This window comes from Suricata suricatta, chromosome 4 (genome assembly GCF_006229205.1).
Source record: "Suricata suricatta isolate VVHF042 chromosome 4, meerkat_22Aug2017_6uvM2_HiC, whole genome shotgun sequence".
NCBI lineage: Eukaryota > Metazoa > Chordata > Mammalia > Carnivora > Herpestidae > Suricata > Suricata suricatta.
The window spans coordinates 159373670-159394285 of NC_043703.1; the positions used below are offsets into that span (position 1 = coordinate 159373670).

General features: G+C 44.5%; 1 protein-coding gene across 1 annotated transcript in view; it reads left to right on the forward strand.

Moving 5' to 3' along the window:
• The window catches only part of KIDINS220 (kinase D interacting substrate 220), a 90642-nt gene extending 73260 nt beyond the window's left edge, over positions 1-17382 (forward strand). The window contains exons 25-29 of the mRNA XM_029938576.1: positions 2592-2624; positions 6861-6992; positions 10557-10655; positions 11601-11837; positions 14432-17382. Coding sequence (XP_029794436.1) covers positions 2592-2624; positions 6861-6992; positions 10557-10655; positions 11601-11837; positions 14432-15694 — 1764 coding nt within the window. The 3' untranslated portion in view covers positions 15695-17382. The remainder of the gene's footprint in view (positions 1-2591; positions 2625-6860; positions 6993-10556; positions 10656-11600; positions 11838-14431) is intronic.
• Positions 17383-20616: the final 3234 nt, after the last annotated feature.

A 20616-nucleotide genomic window follows, 5' to 3' on the forward strand; every position in this document is an offset into this window, starting at 1 on the left:
GTGTACAAATACACCATTCGGTTTAGGTTAACTCAGCCTTTTATCTGTTGATGCTTCTCTGGCGCAAAAGGTATCCATCAATTTGTGTTCTTAGAATTTAGAAGGATTTCTGGGTTGAGTGCCCCGCATACGTTAAAATTTGACTGCCTTCTAGGGAATTACTTGGTGCCTTTACTTTCTTTCAGTCTGATTCCCACTAGGAAGTCGTGGCATCCGAGCGTTCCGGGGCCACCAAGGGAAGGACCCAGTAGGGCGGGCTTGGCTCAGGCCAGGCCTCCTCGGGGGCATTTTGTTCAGTGTTTCAGGCTGCTCGGCGGAGCAGTCCGTCTGTTTTCCGGTAAGGCATGCTGCTCATGGTGGAAACCGTTTTCACCGAAAAGAAGTCCTTCAAAGGAAGGAATGCTACAGCCCCTTTCTTTATCCTTTTATCATCCTGGAGCTGTTTAGCACTGACTACTACCAAGACCTGGGTGGTCACTGCCGGGCTGCACGCATCTACTGAGTATCTGCCAGGCACGATTCTAGTGGGATGCCGCAGTGACCACGACAGACGGAACCCCCGCCCACACCGAGCTCACCGGCCCGAAGGCCGCCGCAGGAACGCTCGGGCTCCGAGGTCGCCCTTTGTCAGCCTTCCCTGCCACAGGGTTTACTCGATTCCTTTAGACACCTCTCTTTAGATCACTTTTATACCGCATTGCAAAGTCTCGAAAATGATTAGTACGAAGTGTAACTGAAGAACTTGAGAACTGCAAAGGCAGGGTCCCGAACAGCGTCCTTACTTCCGGTGTGCTGTTTGAGAATGATGAAATCTGCAAACAGAGGTCTTGGCTTTCATTAAACTGGGTCCAGCTGGCGGAGTAACTCAGTAAAAAAGTAAAAAAAGATGGGGCTCAGTGGTAGAGAGTTTTTATTTCCACCACTGGCTTAAAACTTAAACCTGTTTTCAGACAAGCGTGTGTCCAAATCAAGCTGTCTCTCGTTGTCCAGGAGCGGACTTGGACAAGAAGGCTAAAGACGCTGTGGGTAAGGAATGGGCATGTTTCAGGCTTGATGTAGAGTGCAGGCACCTGTCACCTCACAGTGGCTTCTGTCAGGGCCCCTCCTACTTTCTAAAGTCTTTTAGCAGTGCATTTTTATTATTCTGTTCCAGTATGGAAAAGTATTCACTTGTTTTCCTTTAATAATATAGTGAAAAATTGTATTCCCTTCAGAATACACTGAGTCACTTTGGAATCCCTTCGGCAGTCTTTGTGCCAGACTTCAACTCAAGAAAACTTTCTTTTTCTAAGCAATTAATACACTGCAACAAAGTTAGCAGAGATATTTCCACAGAAATATACTACAGTAATATCATTGAAATACTGTGTACAGTTGGAAGATAAAATATAACAGAATCATATTCATTGCAGTTTTTAGTACTTTTTCTTTTAAAGATCACCCTTAAAATGTAGTTTGATGCCTTGTCCGTCAACTTGACCTCATTATTACTTCTCATGTAATCTGAAGAATAAGTTATATTTCCCAGCTAGGTTACCAGTAGCTTTCTTTTATGTTTTGGGTATCTTATACTAAGCTGTAATTTCATTAGCACTCCTTTTTGATGTTTTTTCCAGTCTCCACATATATACTCTATATAGTATATATATTTCTGAAAATCCTATTTATAAGGTTGATATGTAAGTTAGAAGAAGAGACTCCTGTTAGGGGTTGCAGATCCTGAGTATGTGAAAGGACAGCTCTGACAGGCCAGCGGCACACTGCCCTTTGTTAAAACAATGTTGTAAGTTAACTGGGAATCGGTGTCATCAGTCATCTGTAGATTATTTTCACTCTTTAACGGGTTTTACCACCAACCTGACGGGTGTAGAGGAATAATCGGCAGCAGTGGCATCTGCTCCGAATGGGAGTTGTAAAGATGTGCTCACGAGACGGTGCTCTTAATCACACTGTGCAGATGCGTTTTGATTCACGTCTAGGATTTCTTGAGCCATAAGCTCTTAAGACTTTCTTTTCAAATGGTGTTTTAGTGCATCTACCGTGTGGCGAACAGCCAGCAAAACAAAAGCCCAAATTTGAAAAGCAGGTTTCTGAACATTAGGTAGAGGGTGGCTAGGTAATAGGTCGTTTTACGAGGAGCTCAGGCGAATTCCAAGTGCTTACGTCTTATTATTAAATTGGTTATCTTCAGTTGCAGTTTTAAATCAGAATATTTAAATATTAATTTTATTCTGGCAGGTGGTAGGAATATTGACTTTTCATAGCACGTTTTGTTTACCTGGTTTTCTTATTGAGTGTATGGCCCAGGATTTATTTTTTTAATAGAAAGACTGTGTGTTCTGAGAGTACAGTTTTAATGTTACCGAGAGCATGTTGATGACATTACACTAGCCTGTGTGTGTGCACGCGTGTGTGTGTGTGGGGGGGGGTGTGCCTGCGCATGCGTGTTCCTTGCCGGGAGCTGCTGCGAGGGTGTTTGTTCAAAGTGACGGCGAGTCTGCGGGGTGACGCGCGCCGCCTGTGTGTGTACATGTTACCTGATGTCGTACTGAAGCTCGTGTCCTTCATTCTGTTTTATTCCTTCCTGAAAGCCGTGTGCCTCTGGGGTTAACAAGCAAAGGCAGGTACAGAAACTTCCAGTGCGATTTTACTCACTTTCCTGTTAGACCAGTAGAAGCAAGCATTGGCACCTCACGCTGGGCCGTTGGTCAGTCTGCGCTACGTCAGTGCCTGACTTATTTTCGTAGCCGCTTTCAGCCTCTGCATGGCACTCATTCTGGCTAATCACTTCTAAGCTTCTTTAATAAATTTACCAGAATTGATAGTGTTTCAGAGTGTAGTTTTAATCTACTCACGATATAAAACAATGTCGTTACATCAAGGTGATTCCAGTCTGTTTTGTTCGCTTTACTTTTCCCTGAAGAAATTCTGATTTGTGTGCATTTTGAAGTTTATAGTTAACAGTTTAAACAAACTAACATCTTCTATGTTCAAATATCTGCATTAGAAAATTTAAAAAAATAAATTGTGATATATGCTGAACTGATCTGTCCTAGACTTACAACTGGTTTCTTTCAAATAAGAATGCACGATGAACTTTAGACTATTACCATTCTGTATTTTGTCAGAGTAATAGAATTCATTTTCTATTAATTTACCTGTTGAATTATTAAGTACCCTTTTTCCTATCACTTTTGTACTCTGTGGCCTTCCTTTTATGAGATTTCCATGCAAAAATCGTTATTTTGGTTACTAAAATCATTTGGTTCCAGATGAATTGTATGATGTGTGGTTATTTTCAATGCATATTTATCTAGAGAGAGAACGGCTGTGCGGTGGGGGGAGTCGGGGAGAGGGAAAGCCTGCTTCGTGCTGTCAGCCCTGGGGCCCCACGTGGGGCTCGGTCCCACAAACCTGTGAGAACACAACCTAAGCAGAAACCGAGGGCTGGATGCCTCACCGACGGAGCCCCTGCGCGCCCCTACATGTGGTTATTTTAGAGAAGGCCTGGCAGGTGACTACCTTCTCTCCCATGAGATAGAGAAGCACATGATAACATATTTTAGTTTATTGACAATTTACTCCTTACCTTGGTAACGTCCTACCTATATATAATCAGGAGTCAGACTCTAGCTTTGGGATCTTAGGGTCATGTGTTTGTTTATCTTTTCTTATAAAGCCTCTAAAAGTCATTCAGAGAATATATATTTTCTACATAATCCCCAATGCTACAGAAATTCTGTTTTAAAATAGTTGATAAAATGCAAAAGTTTTAAAGGTGCATGAGAGCAAAATTATGTGGAACTTTGTTTTTTCAAAGGACGAGAGTAGCATCTGTCAGCATGGCTCAGTAGTTGAGTTCCCAGATCCTCTGTGGAGAGAAGGTCCTCTGACAGTCTCTGTTCCCCGCCGAGCTGCCAGAGTTAATTTCCTCCATGGCCATGATACTTTTCCTTTTTAGCATAGTCAGAAATAGAGTTTTTGGGAGATTAAAAAAAACATTTTACTTTAAAATAATTTTGGACTTAAAGGCACAAAAATAGTACTCCCTTTGTGTTAACATCTTCCATGACTGTAGCGTACTGTTTAAGAGCAGAAGTTAGAGTTGGCGCACTCCTGTTAACTCCCTGCAGACTGCGCTTGATTTCACCGGTTTTCCTCTAACGTCACTGTTGTGGTCCAAGAGCCAATCCCAGTTGTGTTTGTTGCTGTTCCTCCTTCGAGTTCTCTGATCTGTGACTTGACAGTTCCTTGCTCCTTCCTGGTCTTCCATGACCTTGACATCTCTGGGCAGAGGCTCCCCGGAACGGCGTGCTGCCCTTGTGAGCGGATCCTGTTGGCGGGTCTGTGTTGCCCGAGCCTCACTTCCTGCTGCCCGTGTTGCCCTTGACCCCTTGGCGGAGGGGGCGCCGGCCAGGCTTTGGCGCTGTGAAGTTTTATTTCTTCCTCTGTAATGAAGAAGTGTCTTGGGAGAGATACTTTTATACTCTGCAAATAGCCTGTTTCTGCTTCTACTTTTGCCCATTAGGTTTAGTACACAGTGACGCATCCTATATACAGCCACTATTATTGTGGTGTTTTCTTAATGGTAACTTTCTGTTTCTTTCTTCTACATTGATTAATTCACTTCTATAAGGAAAAGCTGTCTTTTATTCCTCAATTATTTATTCAGTTACTTATTTTCACTTACTCAATTATTTCTCTTATTCAGTTATTCCTTTATATCAGTGTGGACTCATCCTACACAGAATAAGTTAGAATCCATTATGATAATTATTTATTTTGTTGATCAAACTGTTTAGTTGTGATTTTTGAACCAAGAATATGTAAAGCATAAATGTATCCAGAGAGAAGAGACAGGTTGAGTAATAAAAATGTTTGGAAGACTGTAATGGAGACCATTTAAACGAGGAGTATTATCCATCAATAAAAAGAATGAAGTCCTAGCACGCGCTGTAACGTGGTCACATGTCATGTGGCTCCAACCACGTACAGTGTCCCCAGCAGGTGCATCTGGAGACAGAGAGATTAGTAGCCAGCAGGGGCTGGGAGTGGGTGTTGGAGGGATGGACACAGGCTTTTCTTTTTGGGGCCATGAAAGTGCCAGAAAATGGATGGTGGTGACGGCTATAGAACTGTGCCAATGCACTAAAACTGCTGAGTCCTACACTTTAAAAGGGAGAGTCGTAGGGTGTGTGAATTATATCTCAGTAAAGTTGTGGAAAAGGAAAGGAAGAAAAAACAGGTATGGTTATTAAGAATTCATAGAAAGCATTTGACATTCCCACAGTAGATAGATACTGCATAAGTAACACCTTGAATATTGGCCGCCCTCCTCCAGGCAGAAAGTAGAACTGTGTGTAGAGATAGGAAAACTAACTTATGGAAATGCTAGTGTTTTGCTGTTAGTATATTTTGAAGCAGTTGTGCCTCAGACCATATAATATATGGCGTGCTTAAAGTTTATATTTAATTAAAAACAAACTCTGAGTAAACGTGTTTGGTGCAGTACATTCTGAGTCATTAACCTCCAAACTTTAATGGGCCCGTCTCGTACTTGTTAACTTGCAAAGACTCCCTGTCGTAAAATCAATACTCCAGCTCCCCGTCGCTACAGTCTCATTCCCTGGCGTACTTATGTGTGACGAAGGCATATGCTGTGCGTAGGCTCCTTGTGTGTGTGCGCTCACACTACAGATAGCGTTTGGCACCTGGCTAACAGGCCGCTTGGGCCGTGTAACGCTGTACTGTCCCCGTGATGGTAAGAGAGGCAGGAGAAAATACAAGTGTGCACATCCTTGAGGACAGGCTAAATCTGACTTATTAGTTTAAGGTTAGATTGAATGGTAAACAGGGAAGACCATTTGAAGGCTGTCTTCATCTGCTCTACTAGTTGGTTTGTCTTTTCTTTATTGTGGTTATAGTTTCTTTAAACTCTTCAGAAATAGACAGTGGGAGCAAGGCAAATAGGAAGTGGTAAGACCTGGTAAGTTAGGTTCTGGTCCAAAGCTACTGCTCACTGGCTGTTTGTTCTGTGACTTCGAGGTCACGACTCAGGCTCTTTCGACCTCCACGTCCTCATCTGCACTTGAGACCGAAGGTGGTTGACCACAGGGCAAATGCCCCTGTAGTGTGTCCCCACATTCAGAAAGCGTTCTTCTTCTAACTAAATGCTAGAATTATTTCTTATTGTGGTTTTTCTTTTAAATGAAGCCACATTTTCGTGGGCTGTATTTACTTTCACATGTGTTAAGAAGTAATATTACTGTTTTATATTTACATGCTTATTGTTTAGATTCTTAGAGGGAGGTTTTAAATTCCCGAGATATAAAATCTGATCAAGGTCTGGAAACTTCAGCTATTATAGAGCATAACGGTAGTATGTAAAGACATTGAAAGCTGTTAGGTGTAGGCATGTCAAAATTATTTCATAGATTTATCCTTTGTGTTTTTATAGTACAGGCATCTGTAAGTTTCCCTCTTTGTTCCTTTTCTTTCTTGTTTTCTCCTTCCTTTTTTTTTTTTAACCCTTTGTCCTTCCTGTTATTAAGCGCTGCATTCTACTTTTCTGCGGTCAGGCTGTAAACATTTGAGAAGTTGGCCTAGGCTTGATTCGTGGAACGTTCTGTCTTCATAGAAAAGCGGTTTTGATCAGGCTGTATTTGCTAGAATACAAGCCACTCCTTAAAGTAGAACGGCAGCTAAACTGCACACATTTGTTGTTTTCAACTTCCGTTTGAAAATCTGTTATTAATCAGTGTACTTCGTAGTGTGACTTCATGAGAGTGTCTCTGTCATGTGCGGCGTTGCATCTGCCATGAAATGCTGTTCACGCACGTGTTTCTCCGTGGCTTACCCAGGGGTCGGGCCCAGCCCCGGGAGCGGTGGCGTCACTGAATTCAATGACCGTGGATGCGGTGTGCGAGCGGCTGAAGCAGATCGAAGGGCTGGACCAGAGCGTGCTGCCGCAGTACTGTGCGACCATCAGAAAGGTGTGTACACGCCGACCTGCCGGCTCGGCTCGGAGCGGGGCCGAGGGCGCGGGCCGGGCTCTGTGGACAACGCATTCCTCATCCTCAGCTTCTCAAAGATGGGTTCTCTGGTGAAATGGGAAAGCTCCAGATGGAAACATGATTTTACTATTTTGTATCCTAAAACTGCCCTCTTATTCCTTAGTTTATAAATGGATAAAAGAACATAGCTGTATTACAATGTTATTTTTTAAATTTTTTTAATGTTTGTTTATTTTTTAGAGAGAGAAAGAGACAGAGCATGAGTAGGGGTGGAGGGAAGGGGCAGAGAGAGAGGGAGACACAGAATCCGAAGCAGGTTCCAGGCTCTGAACTGTCAGCACGGAGCCCGATGCGGGGCTCCAACAAAGTGTGAGATCATGACCTGAGTCAAGTCAGATGCTTAACCAACTGAGCCGCCCAGGCGCCCCGCAATGGTATTTTTTTTAATGACCTAATATAAGTAAATGTGCCTTGATGAAAAATACAAAGCTCTAAGGAACTTCACATTTAGATGAACAAGAACTCATGTCTCCAATATGCAGCCTAGACATTTAAAAGCTTTTCCTGTTATGTTTTCTTTGTATTATTTATTTGTGACCCAATCATCAGAGTAGCCCACACTTGCTTCATTTCCCCCCATTCTCACTCGTCTGTGCCATAGGACTTAGGAGCGTGTCCCATTTGCTGAGCGCTCGTGGGTTCGGTGCGCGAGGCACACACGGGGAGGAGGTTCATTCCTCTCACGTCCGGTTCCTGCTCTTCCAGCGCCACCGCCACGTTGGCCAGGGACGCCTGGGATTCAGGGCAGGCTTCCGTGTTCCACAAGCCCGCGTCCCCGTCAGAGGGGTGTTTCCACTAAGTTATGCCTTTTCTTTTGCTGCAGTGAAGTAGAACATGACTAACAAGCCTCGAATGTCTACATACTTTAAAGAACCGCATCTAAAAAGTTTTGTAAGGAATGATGAGCGTGTAAACGAGACACCATTTTACTAATCTTTACCTACGTTTAGTCAGAAAGGTTTTGGATAACGTCAGTTTCCGTTAGTGCTGATCCCTGCTGGCAGAAGCACCCAGCATTGGCTTTCCAAGGTGCAGGCCTGGCCCTCTGTCCTGGGCCAGGAGAGAGTGAGGCCTCCAGCGTGGATCCTGGGCGGTTTCGGTTCCGTCACGACAGCATTTTCTTTACTGACAGCCTGGCTTTTGAGGCCCATCTTAGCCCTGGTTTTCTAAGTGCTGCTGACTGCCTTGCGTTTCTGCAGCAGGACGGCTGTCATGGGCTTGCTGTGTGTACTTGTGTGTTCATAATTAACTTGAGCGAGCAGGGGAGGGGCAGAGAGAGGGAGGGAGAATCCCAAGCAGGCCCTGCACTGTCAGCACAGAGCCCCATGCGAGGCTCCATCCCCTAAACCGTGAGACCGTGACCTGAGGCAAGATCATGAGTCAGACGCTCAACTGACTGAGTCACCCATGCCCCCTCGTTCTATCACTTTTAAACACGAGTACTCCATACTTTTACCATAGTTAATCAAACCAGGCTTTGTGTTTTGTAAAATCAGCAAGCTACCTCTTATTAATAAAGAAAATTCATCTGTTCTTTGGGGGAAGCTGGAATTAAAGAGACCTAATCATCAATGGAACAGAATAGAGAACCCAGAAATGGCCAACTCATCTTTGACAAAGCAGGAAAGGATATTCAATGGAATAAAGACAGTCTCTTCAGCAAGTGGTGCTGGGAGAACTGGACGGCGACATGCAGAAGGATGAACCTGGACCACTGTCTTACACCACACACAGAAATGAACTCAAAATGGACGAAAGACCTAAACGTAAGACAGGAAGCCATTGAAGTCCTCGAGGAGAGAGCAGGCAAGAACCTATTTGACTTTGGCCACAGCAACTTCTTACACAAAACATCTCCGGAGGCAAGGGAAACAAAAGCAAAATGAACTGTTAGGACCTCATCGAGATAAAAAGCTTCTGCACAGCAAAGGAAACAATCAGCAAACCTAAAAGGCAACCCACAGAATTGGAGAAGATATTTGCAAATGACATATCAGATAAAGGGTTAGTATCCAAAATCTATAAAGAACTTATCAAACTCAACACCCCAAAAACAAATAATCCAGTGGAGAAATGGGCTAAAGACACGAACAGACACTTCTTCAAAGAAGACATTCAAATGGCCAACAGACACATGAAATGATGCTCAGCGTCACTCATCATCAGAGAAATACAAATCAGAACCACGAGATACCACCTCACACCTGTCAGAATGGCCAACGTTAACAACTCAGGCAACAACAGATGTTGGTGAGGATGCAGGAAAAGAGGAATCCTTTTGCACGGCTGGTGGGAATGCAAACTGGTGCAGCTGCTCTGGAAAGCAGTATGGAGGTTCCTTAAAAAATTAAAACTAGAACTACCCTACGACCCAGCAACTGTGCTACCAGGTGTTTATCCAGGGGACACAGGGGTGCTGTTTCGAAGGGACACATGCACTCCAGTGTTTATAGTAGCACTGTCCTATCAGCAACAGCCAAAGTATGGAAAGACCCCAAATGTCCATCGATGGATGAATGAATAAAGAAGACATGGTATATATAGACAATGGTATTACTCGGCAATCAAAAAGAATGAAATCTTGCCATTTGCAACTACGTGGATGGAACTAGAAGGTATTATGCTAAGTGAAATTAGCCAGAGAAGGGCAAATATCCTATGACTTCACTCATATGAGGACTTTAAGATACAAAACAGATGAACAAGAGGGAAGGGAAGCAAAAGTAATATAAAAACAGGGAGGGGGACAAAATATAAGAGACTTTCAAATACGGAGAACAAACAGAGGGTTACTGGACGGGGTGTGCGGGGGGGGGGGGGGGGGGGGGGGGGGGGGGGGGGGGGGGGATGGGCTAAATGGGTGAGGGGCATTAAGGAATCTACTCCTGAAATCATTGTCACGCTATATGCTAACTAACTTGGAGGTAAATTAAAAATAATAATCAAACAAACATTTTTTAAAAAGACTTTAATAAATCGGGAAACTCGTGGGTGGACATTCTTAATGGCTGCAGTTCTCTAACGTAGCTGATAAACGGGCTCGTCCGAGCTGACTTCACTTAGAACTTGGTCTGTGACTGACACACTTTCAAGAACAGATGTCTGCACCCCTCCCAGAAGCTTCGGTTCGTGTTCGTATGTCACAGGATTAGAGGAGACAAACCCACAGGTCTGTTTATTGCTCACGACAGGGTGTAGGTAGTTTTGGAAAGAGTTGGAAGGGTTGGATCTTGGGTTGGTCCCTGCCTGAAGCGTGACTTGCTTCACCTGTGCGACGACACTTGGAAAACTACGGAGTGGCACACGTTGATCAGAGTCAGCTTGTTTATTGTCCTGTTACACAGGTTAATAACCTTTTTTAGGTCGGTATTTTCTGGCCTGTAATGACTTTTTTAGTACTAATATAAATGTACTTTCTAATTGCTGCTCTTTCAGAATATCTCATATTTTGTGTGTTTTTATTTTGCATTTGTTTTGATTCAGGCAAACATAAATGGCCGTGTGTTAGCTCAGTGTAACATTGATGAACTGAAGAAGGAGATGAATATGAATTTTGGGGACTGGCATCTTTTTAGAAGCACAGTAAGATATTTTATATTCATAGAATTATTTACAACGGCATGTACAGTGAGTGCGAGTCAGCACTGGCCTGAACTCTCCTTTTCTGTATTCTCTTTCATGGAATGTCCACATCTGCACGTGGGAACCTTGTCTTTTGGACATTTCACTTGGAAATTTGGGGAAGAGGCCACGTGCCAGTTCTCCGTGCTTGCACTGACGAAGGCTTTCTCCTGGCCCCGCGTCCAGCCAGGCCCTCTAAGCCTCCAGGCCTCAGCCTCCGTGTGCGTCCTCGTCGGGCCTGCACGGCCCAGTTTTAGTAGGGATCACGCTAAGTCCGGTCAGAAGGGCCTCCCACCCGCACTGTCTGATGGTCCTTGGTACCTGGTCAAACTCCTCATTCCCCACCACCCCTGGGTGGTAGCTGGTCCCCCTGGCCTGCCTTGCAGAGAATCCTGTCGAGTTGGTTTGGCCAGAACTCCCCTAACTTCGTAGCGATTTTCCACCCCCCACCCCCACCCCTCTCCTTGCTTGTCCACACTGCTTTCTGGATTGAGCCCGCCGCTCTCCTGAGCTCTCTTTTCCCCAGTTCCAGTAGTTTCAGAGAAGAACCTGCTTTTACCACGTCAGCTACTCTCTGGCTCTGGTTCTCTTTGCCACACTCCAGTTGCATTCTGTTTTGTTAAACTTCAGCAGAATTTAACCGGAACTTTAGACTAAAGTAGTGATGACATACTGGTCAGATCAGCATATAACGTACACGTGATGATTTTGTCCCTGCGGCTTGTGGTGTAATTGAAGTGAAAGAGAATCAGATATATTTCACATTCATTAGAAACTCACAAGAAGTCTGTTTTCTCATTTTCATTGTAATACCTTTGTAATGTTTTACTTTGAAAAGTACTTTTTAAGGCGTCTAAACTGTGACTTGTCAGCGTGGATATGAATGTTATTTCTCGCTCCGTCAAGGTCCTAGAGATGAGAAATGCCGAGGCCCAGGTGGCCCCTGACGACTCGCGGTCGCTTACTGAGAACAGCGGCGGCCCGGTTCCGCACGGCGAGTCTGCCCGTCGCTCTTCCCACAACGAGTTGCCTCACACTGAGCTTTCCGGCCAGACCCCCTACACGCTGAACTTCAGCTTTGAGGAACTGAACGCCCTTGGCCTGGATGAAGGCGCCCCACGTCACAGTCACCTAAGTTGGCAGGTATTTATGAAGTGTCGTTCTCATATTCCTGAAGCAGCCGGGCGATATCTAACTGCCCGGGGATATCTGGGTGCACTTCTGTAGTCGCTTGGAGAATCCTTGGTGCGTACCTCCATGAACAAGACCGAGGGCTCCCTATTTTCAAGAAACTATACTTTTCTGAAGAGGAGAGTCAGTACAGTAATGACAAAATGAGATCATTTTGGAAATTGGTAAGAACCGTCAAAAAATAAACCGGGTAACGGCCTAGAGAGTAGACGGGGACCGGGCCCCCTTGGTCGGGCTGCTCAGCAGAGCCCTGGCTTCGCTTGCTGTGCTCTTGTTACATCCGTTACGCGGTGGCTACGATCCGCCTTCACTGGAAAATCGCCACGCATTACCCTGTGGGCAGCATAATCCGGTGGGCAGCGCGCACTCCCCACGCGTGGGGACCCTCGTTCTCTCTCTGTCATCCGATGTTAGGGATGGGTGCGCTCCTCCTCTGGGTGTTCTTAGCACAGAGAGGCCAGGTGAGAATCGGGAATAAAGAGCAAAGTGGGAGACACACGAGAGGGAGTAAGGAGAAGATAAGGAAAAGAAGCTAAGGAAAAACCGAGCAGGATGCCGAAGAGAGAGGACAGGCCAGGAAGGACAAGCAGTGAGGAGCTACCCCAGAAACCATCCTGAGGGGGAGCAGGATTTAGGAGAAGCAGTCCCTGGTGGGCCTCCCATTTTTAAGAACAGTTGGTTTAGTTTGGTAGCGAAAACGTGGTGGTGGTGGCGGTATCTTTTTATACGTACCAGGCATATATACCTTTCTCTTTATGTTGGGAAATCATTTTATAATCGGGTACTGACGGAGAGAAAAATTCCCTTCTTTCAGGAGAAGACGTGTTCCCACTTGACCCTTTTGTCCCTGTGTTTCTACAACTGTGCTTCCTTTCTTTTCCCTGGAATTCCTTAAGAAATCCTCATTCTCTGCGTTTCCATACTTGGCATTTCCTACCGTGACCTGGAACCCATGGCCTTCTCATTAACGCGGCGGCTCCAAAACTTTCCTGTAATCTCAGGTCCCTTTACACTTTTAAAAATTACTGAAGACCCCAAACGGCTCTTGTTTATGTAAGTTGTATCTGTCGGTATTTACCATGTTAGAAATAAAAATGGAGAACCGTTAGAAATATTTATAAATTTATTTTAAACGAAACACATTATAAGTTGATATAAATAACCTTTTTATGAGAAATGACAGTATTTTCCCAAGCAAAGCAAACTTTAGTGAAAATGGGATTGTTTTGCAAATCTCTTTAATGCCTGGCTCAGCAGAAGGCAACCCTCCCCCCCTCCTTTCTGCTTCTGCACTAAATCTCTTGTGACCTCACCCGTCAGCCATCCTGGAGCCTCCAGGGGCCCCACTGCACACTCTGGTGGGACCACTGGGATGGAGAGGTGGCTGGTGACATCATGGGACCTTCTTTGGGGGATTGTTCAGACCACGTGGATTCCTGCGCGGTGTGGACACAGCGCATGCAAGAGCGGAGGAGGGCGTTCTCCGTGTGGTCTGAATCCAAGGGGGCGGGGGTGGCTTCCGGAGGAGATGGGTCACTTCTCCCATAGGAGAGAGACGAAGCCTCCTCACCTCATTTCTGCTTCTGGGCCTCAGCCCTTCTCCTGTCCCTTCTGAGATGTCCGTGGTTCTTTTTCTTCCATGTCTCTCCTCTTTTTCCTGATCTGATCTCATTCACTAGCTTTTCTGAGATCTACAGCAATTCTAACCCTCGACTTCACATTGGAAGTCAAACTTTTAAAATACCTAATTTCTCTATTTACTAGGATCTGACTCTTGGCCTCATATGGCTTCCATTCCTGTTCATTTGGATCCTATATTTGTCTTTTCCACTGGACTCTATGCTTTATTCCTTTTAAATTATCATTATCGTTGTTTGGCATTTGGAGTACATTTTACTACTCAATTGAAACTTGACAGCAACTTAGGTTGTATGAGTTAGGAAAGGTTCTTTTTAATTTTTTAATTTCAAGGATATTTAGCAAATAATTCTTTTTTTCCTATTAATCTTTTTTTTTAAATTCCAGTTAGTTAATATTCAGTGTAATATTAGTTACAGGTGTACAGTATAGTGACTCAACACTTCCATACAACGCCCGGTGCTCATCAGAGAAAGGTTCTTTTTAAGATACATTGAAGACTTGAGTTTTTTGTTCTTGAGATATATCTTAACTCTAACTTTCTTTGTCTTTCTTAAGAGGAATTTGTATATCAATGAAGGTGATTTTTTTCCTTAAATAAAAGTTAAAAGTTGGAAGTTATAAAAATAAATGCTAAGACTATTTGCTAATATAACCTTTAATTATACTTTAGAATATTAATAATAAACTAATTTTATTAAAATTTATATAAAGCTTTCTAACAACAGTAAAATTATCCATAAGTTCACAGCTTTTATTAAACTGTATTACGTAGAATCCTTTAAGAGGAATTTGGTATTTTGAGGACACTAAAAATTAAGTAAACATATATATTTCCTAAGTTGATATTTATGCCTTTTTTTTTTGCTTGCTTGAATTCTTAAATTTATTTTTTTCTGTCTTCACAGTCACAAACTCGCAGAACCCCAAGTCTTTCGAGTCTCAATTCCCAGGATTCCAGTATTGAAATTTCAAAGCTTACTGATAAGGTGCAGGCCGAGTATAGAGATGCCTATAGAGAGTACATTGCTCAGATGTCTCAGTTAGAAGGGGGCACGGGCTCTGCCACCATCAGCGGCAGGTCTTCCCCACATAGCACGTGCTACCTGGGTCAGAGCTCCTCAGGGGGCTCCATTCACTCTAATCTAGAACCAGAAAAAGGGAAGGATAGTGAACCAAAGCCAGATGATGGAAGGAAGTCATTTCTAATGAAGAGGGGGGACGTTATCGATTACTCTTCATCAGGAGTTTCCACCAATGACGCCTCCCCCCTCGATCCTATCACTGAAGAAGATGAGAAATCCGACCAGTCTGGCAGTAAGCTTCTCCCAAGCAAGAAGTCCTCAGAAAGGTCCAGTCTCTTCCAGACAGATCTGAAGCTTAAGGGAGGTGGACTGCGCTATCAGAAACTTCCCAGCGATGAAGATGAGTCGGGGACGGAAGAATCAGATAATACTCCGCTGCTCAAAGATGACAAAGAGAAGAAGGGTGAAGGGAAAGTAGAGAGAGTATCCAAGTCTCCAGAGCACCCGGCTGAGCCGATGAGAACCTTCATTAAAGCGAAAGAGTACTTGTCAGATGCCCTCCTTGACAAAAAGGACTCGTCCGATTCGGGAGTGAGATCCAGCGAAAGTTCCCCCAATCACTCTCTTCACAATGAAGGGGCCGACGACTCCCAGCTCGAAAAGGCGAATCTCATCGAGCTTGAAGACGACGGCCACAGTGGGAAGCGGGGAATACCGCGTAGCCTGAGCGGCCTGCAAGATCCCATTGTTGCTCGGATGTCCATTTGTTCCGAAGACAAGAAGAGCCCGTCCGAATGTAGCTTGATCGCCAGCAGCCCCGAGGAAAACTGGCCAGCCTGTCAGAAAGCCTACAACCTGAATCGAACACCCAGCACCGTCACTCTGAACAACAACAGTGCGCCAGCTAACAGAGCCAATCAGAATTTTGATGCAATGGAAGGTGGGAGGGAGACCCCCCAGGTCCTTCTGCGGCCCGCTTCCAGTCCCACCCCGACTGCCGTTCAGAACGAAAACCTGAGAAGCGTGACGCAGAAGCGAAGCCAACGCCCAAGCTACTCGAGGCTCTCCAAGGGCTCTTCGGAGCTGCTCGCGGCGGCCTCCTCGGACGGCACAGGCTTTGCAGAGGAGAGGGAGAGCGTTCTGTAAGGGGAGAAGGCGCGGGCAGAGGAGCGGCGCTCTACATCCGTGTGTGCCATCTCTGTGCGCTTTATGCACAAATGAACGAACGGGAAGGCCTTTGATAAAAGAAACATGCACGACAACGGAGGAAAGTGCCGGAGAGGGTGGCTCATCGCTCACCCTCCACCTCTTCGTAATTAGAAGCGTAGAAACGCCCCACTGTTCTAGCGCCTTTCACGGGCACACGACCCCATGTTTCTTGTGACAAGACCTAAGTGTAAAGTTAGGTCGGAAACATTAGATATAAAGGGTGTGATTTGCCAAAGCAGATGGACAACTAGAGCCTCCTTTTCTCCAGCATTCCCTCATCAACCACTCAGAGGAAGACATGCTGCTAGATGACCCAGAAGCAGATTTTGCTCTTACAGGGTAAAAAATAAGAATTTATAGGTTATGGAGTAGCCCAGAGACTCAAGGTAAATGCTCTGTAAATTGAGAACCAGTGTTCTATATAATAGACAAATTGTTTAATAAGGGCTTTAAAAATTGATAAGCTGAATGAACAGTGCTCAAAATAGAGCCCCAGTGACGAGACCTTTTTGAGGTCCTAGGAGAGTGGCCTAGGGGAGGGGCCTGCGGGCACCCCCTCCTCCACATCCCCCGCCTCCACAGGCACCACCCACCTGCTCAAGAACTCGCGCTGGCCGGCCTGTGGGTCCTTTCCATCGTGTGCCCAACCCGGCTTAGCCCCGCAGCGAGAGGGAGAAACGTGAAACCTTTCCCTGGAGGATCAGGGAGGCAGGGGCGATAATAGGCACTAATAAATATTCATGGATGAGAGAATGAGGAAATAATCACATCAGAAAGGTCAGTGTCATGTGACAAATGACAAGGAAATATTTAATTAGGTAAAACTGAATGACTGCCTTCTCTACCAGGGCAGAGGGTGTCTGTCTACTTCGTGGATCCTCGGTTAGCATGCTAATCCTGGGGTGGGGGGGGCGGCTAGAAGAAAGGATATACTCTTTAATTAAAAAGTTTAAAAATGTAACAAAGCAAGGGTAAAAAGCAGATGAAACTGGCGAGACTTTCCATTTATTGTTACCAGGGTTAAGAGAATGATCACATTTAAGTACCGCACGGATGAGAAATTGACCTTGTCATCATGCGTTGAATTTTGTTGTTGTTGTTTTCACATAGCTTATTTACGTAGAATTATTTTTGGCGGTGTATCCTCAGTACAGATAGGATCGTAGATCGTAGGTGTGCAGCTGCCCAAACCTAGTGTTACCCTCGTGATGGCTTTCACTGAATAGACTTTTATCAATGTGCTGAATAAATTATTTAGTTGGCCAGTCACTGCATTAAATAGTTGCTGTCTGGGGGTTTCACTGCCTCGATGTCGGAGTGTAATCCAACATTTCCTGAAGGTGTGTATGTGGGGCGACTTTAACACATGTTTTTAGCCAGTTTAAAAAAGGCAGGATGTTACTGACAATTATATATTGCAATGTTAGCATTTTAGGATTTATAGTGTTTGTCCATCTGCAATATTGTATAATGAGTAATCACTGCAGAGGCCACATTGTGTTCTCTTTCCGGTGAGTAGATGCAGCCTAATATCACTGTCGTACATTCTTTACACTTTGTGAAGCTACCCTAGAGTGTTAAGTGTACCAATAGATTTAGAAAACAATAAAAAACATGGCATGTTATTCTGACTCATGAATTTTTATTCACTACAGTGATGGCTCCCATTTTGATGACAAATAAAAGAGTCACGTGTATGTTTGTTGTGTCGCGTGTGTGGGAAGTTTGTTAAAGGCGGTCCGGCTCCCAGTCAGGCTCCCGGGCAGACACCTGCCGCCCCTCCCCCACGATCTCCTGGAGAGAGCGCGGCTCTCAGGTCCCCGTGCCCGGACCGGGCTTTAGCGGAGCCCTCGCGCCCAGTAGCCCAGCCGTGGACCGTGCATTTCCGTAGCTGTGCGAGGGCGCTTGTCCAGATCCTGGGAGGGTGGCGGTTTCATTATTCTATGGACATTATGGGAAAGCTTTCTTTTCCATAACGTTAACAGAAATTGACAAACCAGATGGGTCATTGAGTCACACCATCATTCCTTTGAGTCTGTGTCTGGTTGTGTGTGTGTGTGTGTGTGTGTGTGTGTATCTATTTATAAGATACAGCTCAGTCTGATTCTCACATATGTGAAGCCCTGCTTTAGGCTGGGTGGAAAATGATAAGAAAATTGGTGCTTTAATTTTGCTCGTCCCTTCGATCCTGCATCATGTAGACTTCCGCCATATTTCACAAACCACTCTCCCTTCCCTTTAAGCCACCGATAGTTCTGTTCACGTAGCAGAACACACGGGCAGCTCACGCGCCCTGGCCGCACCCTGGCCGAGCGGAGGGGTGTGCAGGGGCGTGCAGGGGCGCGGCCCTTCTGCGGGAGACTGGAAATGGAAGCAAACTATTGCTCTCTCTCAGTACGCTTTTTACTGTGCTGAGCGTTGAAGGGTCAGCTCCCAAATTCCAGGAAATGGAAGCATTTGGAACGGAACGAGCGTTTCCAAAATGGACAGGAAAATCTGTCTTTGTGTTCTCTTTTACTTATGTGAGTTGTAGATGGCAGTCAATACTTTTAGTCGACTAGCCAAATAATTTTAGAAATTTATTTGCTAAAATTCTCAAGAGCTCTTTTAGATCTTTTGCATGTCGCGGTGCTATAGTAAGAGATATTTGTAATCATGATTTTTTTCCTTATAAGTACTAACCCTTAGAAAATATTGTTTGAATGTAATTAAATTATTTTTCTGGCTAAAATACTATACTTAAAAGGCTTTTTTGGTTATACCAGGAATTCTCAGCCTATTTAGAAGTATCTTAGAATTTTGAAATCTCTGAATTCCTGGCTCACTCGAGGTAATCAACAGATCTACCCAGAAAAGTGAGAACCCGAGAGCACTGTTTCCCCTTACCTTCTGGATGGGTGACAGGGAGGGGAAAGCAGGTAAAAGGGAAGGTGCGATAAAGCCAACTTCTTTGGCCAACACTGGAGACTGAACATGTCTGCTCCTTTATTCCTCACCTGCCTTTCTACGAGTATGCGGACCCCTGGCAGGAGGGAGAGACCGCGGGGAGCTTCCTTGCTCCGGGCAGGGCCGAGAGGGCTGGCTGGCCCAGGGTGGGCTATTGGAAATGCTTGCATTTTTCACCTCCAGCTTGTGGTGCCCCCTACCCTCCTCTACCCCATAATTTCGAGCAGAGGCCATAATTGTGCAAATTAATTGGAAAGCAGAGATTTATATATAACAGTGAGCCCACATGGATGGTCTTTTATGGTTCCTCACTTCAGAAAGGTTGAGAATCCTTGGGTGAGACTGATTAACTAGAAAGAGAAGCTAAAAATCTTACATGATTTTAAACCCTTTCATGTCTAGGAAGAAAATGCTGTCCTTGAGATAGATACATCTTCAGAGGACCCCATTTAAACGAAGGTATGTAAAAAATCAGTTTTCAAGTTCAACTAGTTCTAAGCCAGCGGTTGCCAACAATTCTCACCAGTGAGAGAAATTAGAAACCAAGTTAAGTAAGTAACCTCTAAAGCCGTCGCTGGAAAGCAGCCACTGTCCCCTCGTGGCCAACGCCTTTTTACGTAAAATGACTGGTAAAGCACAGCCTCGGTTGCCAGCATCACGAGAGGGCTGTGCCCAGGCCCACGCGGTGGCCGGAAGACTTCGTCAACACGGCCTTGGGCTCGCTTGGGCGGACAGGACGTCTTGAGTGGGGCTCAGGTGGCTTACGTGATGAGCCCCATTCTGAATGTCCAGTTACAGCGAGGCATTAAGAAAATAAAGAATTTATAAGAATAAAAGCATGCATGGAGACGGAAGAGATTCTTTCCAGATTCTTATTAGAAGTCAGTAAAAATGTCAATGATTTGATCTCACTGGGGTGAAGACAAAAGTTGGAAAGAAGACGCTTGGAAGCACAGAGGACCCGATGTGCCCGTGGAGCACGATCAGCAGTCAGTTGTTCACAAAGGACCGTCCTTTGTCCTGCGATTTCTGAGGTGAGATCTAGTTTTTGTAGCGCTCTTTCCGCGGGTGACAGACCTCAGAGGCCCTTTCTCAGTTTGGGCGAGATTTAACAAAACATGAAATGATACGTTCAACTGAACTATTACTGAAACTGGAATAAATGAAAATCTGCTTTTAAAAAAACATGGCCCTATATGCTCCATATTCAAATTGAGAAGCCGTTTGAAATAATTAAGATGGCCTCGTAGACTTTGTACTTATTTACCTTGTTTTCTCTCAAGGCAGTAGGGGCTCTAGAGCTTAGTCCCCTGCCCGAAGGCCATTTCTTGTGACAATTCGGTTAGCTTCTCACGGCCGAATCCGCACCAAACATAGGGGGTAAAGAAGACACTGCAGATTACCACTCAGTAATCCTGCTACCTGGTCGCTGGAGAAGAGAGAGGGCTCACCTCTACCAGTTTTCTTTGTTCCTAGTAGTTGTAGAATTCGAATTAGTTTTAATGAAGTATTCGTTTATACAATTTTAGATAAAAGCCCAAATGTATAGCAAAAAGCATGTAAATGAATTCAACGTAACCTAACATTTCATGTCGTGTAGCATCTTCTTGGTCAAGTATCTAATAAAAAGTTAGGCTGTTATAGCTCCTGACACTAGTACTTTTTTAGCTATGTTTTTGAGAATTCCTACACGGCATATTGTTACAGTTAATGCACATTAAACTCTCTGTATTTTTTTAAAAAATTATTTTCTTTTTGAGTTTTTTGTGTTTTTCTTCCTCTACCTTTTAGCCAAGTTCTTTTCACTCTTTTTTTTTTTTTTTTTTGTCCTGGGGTTTTGTGGGGTTTTTTTTTTTTGCCTTTTTTTTTTTTACATTCTTCTATATTCATCCTATTTTACCATAAAGTATTCC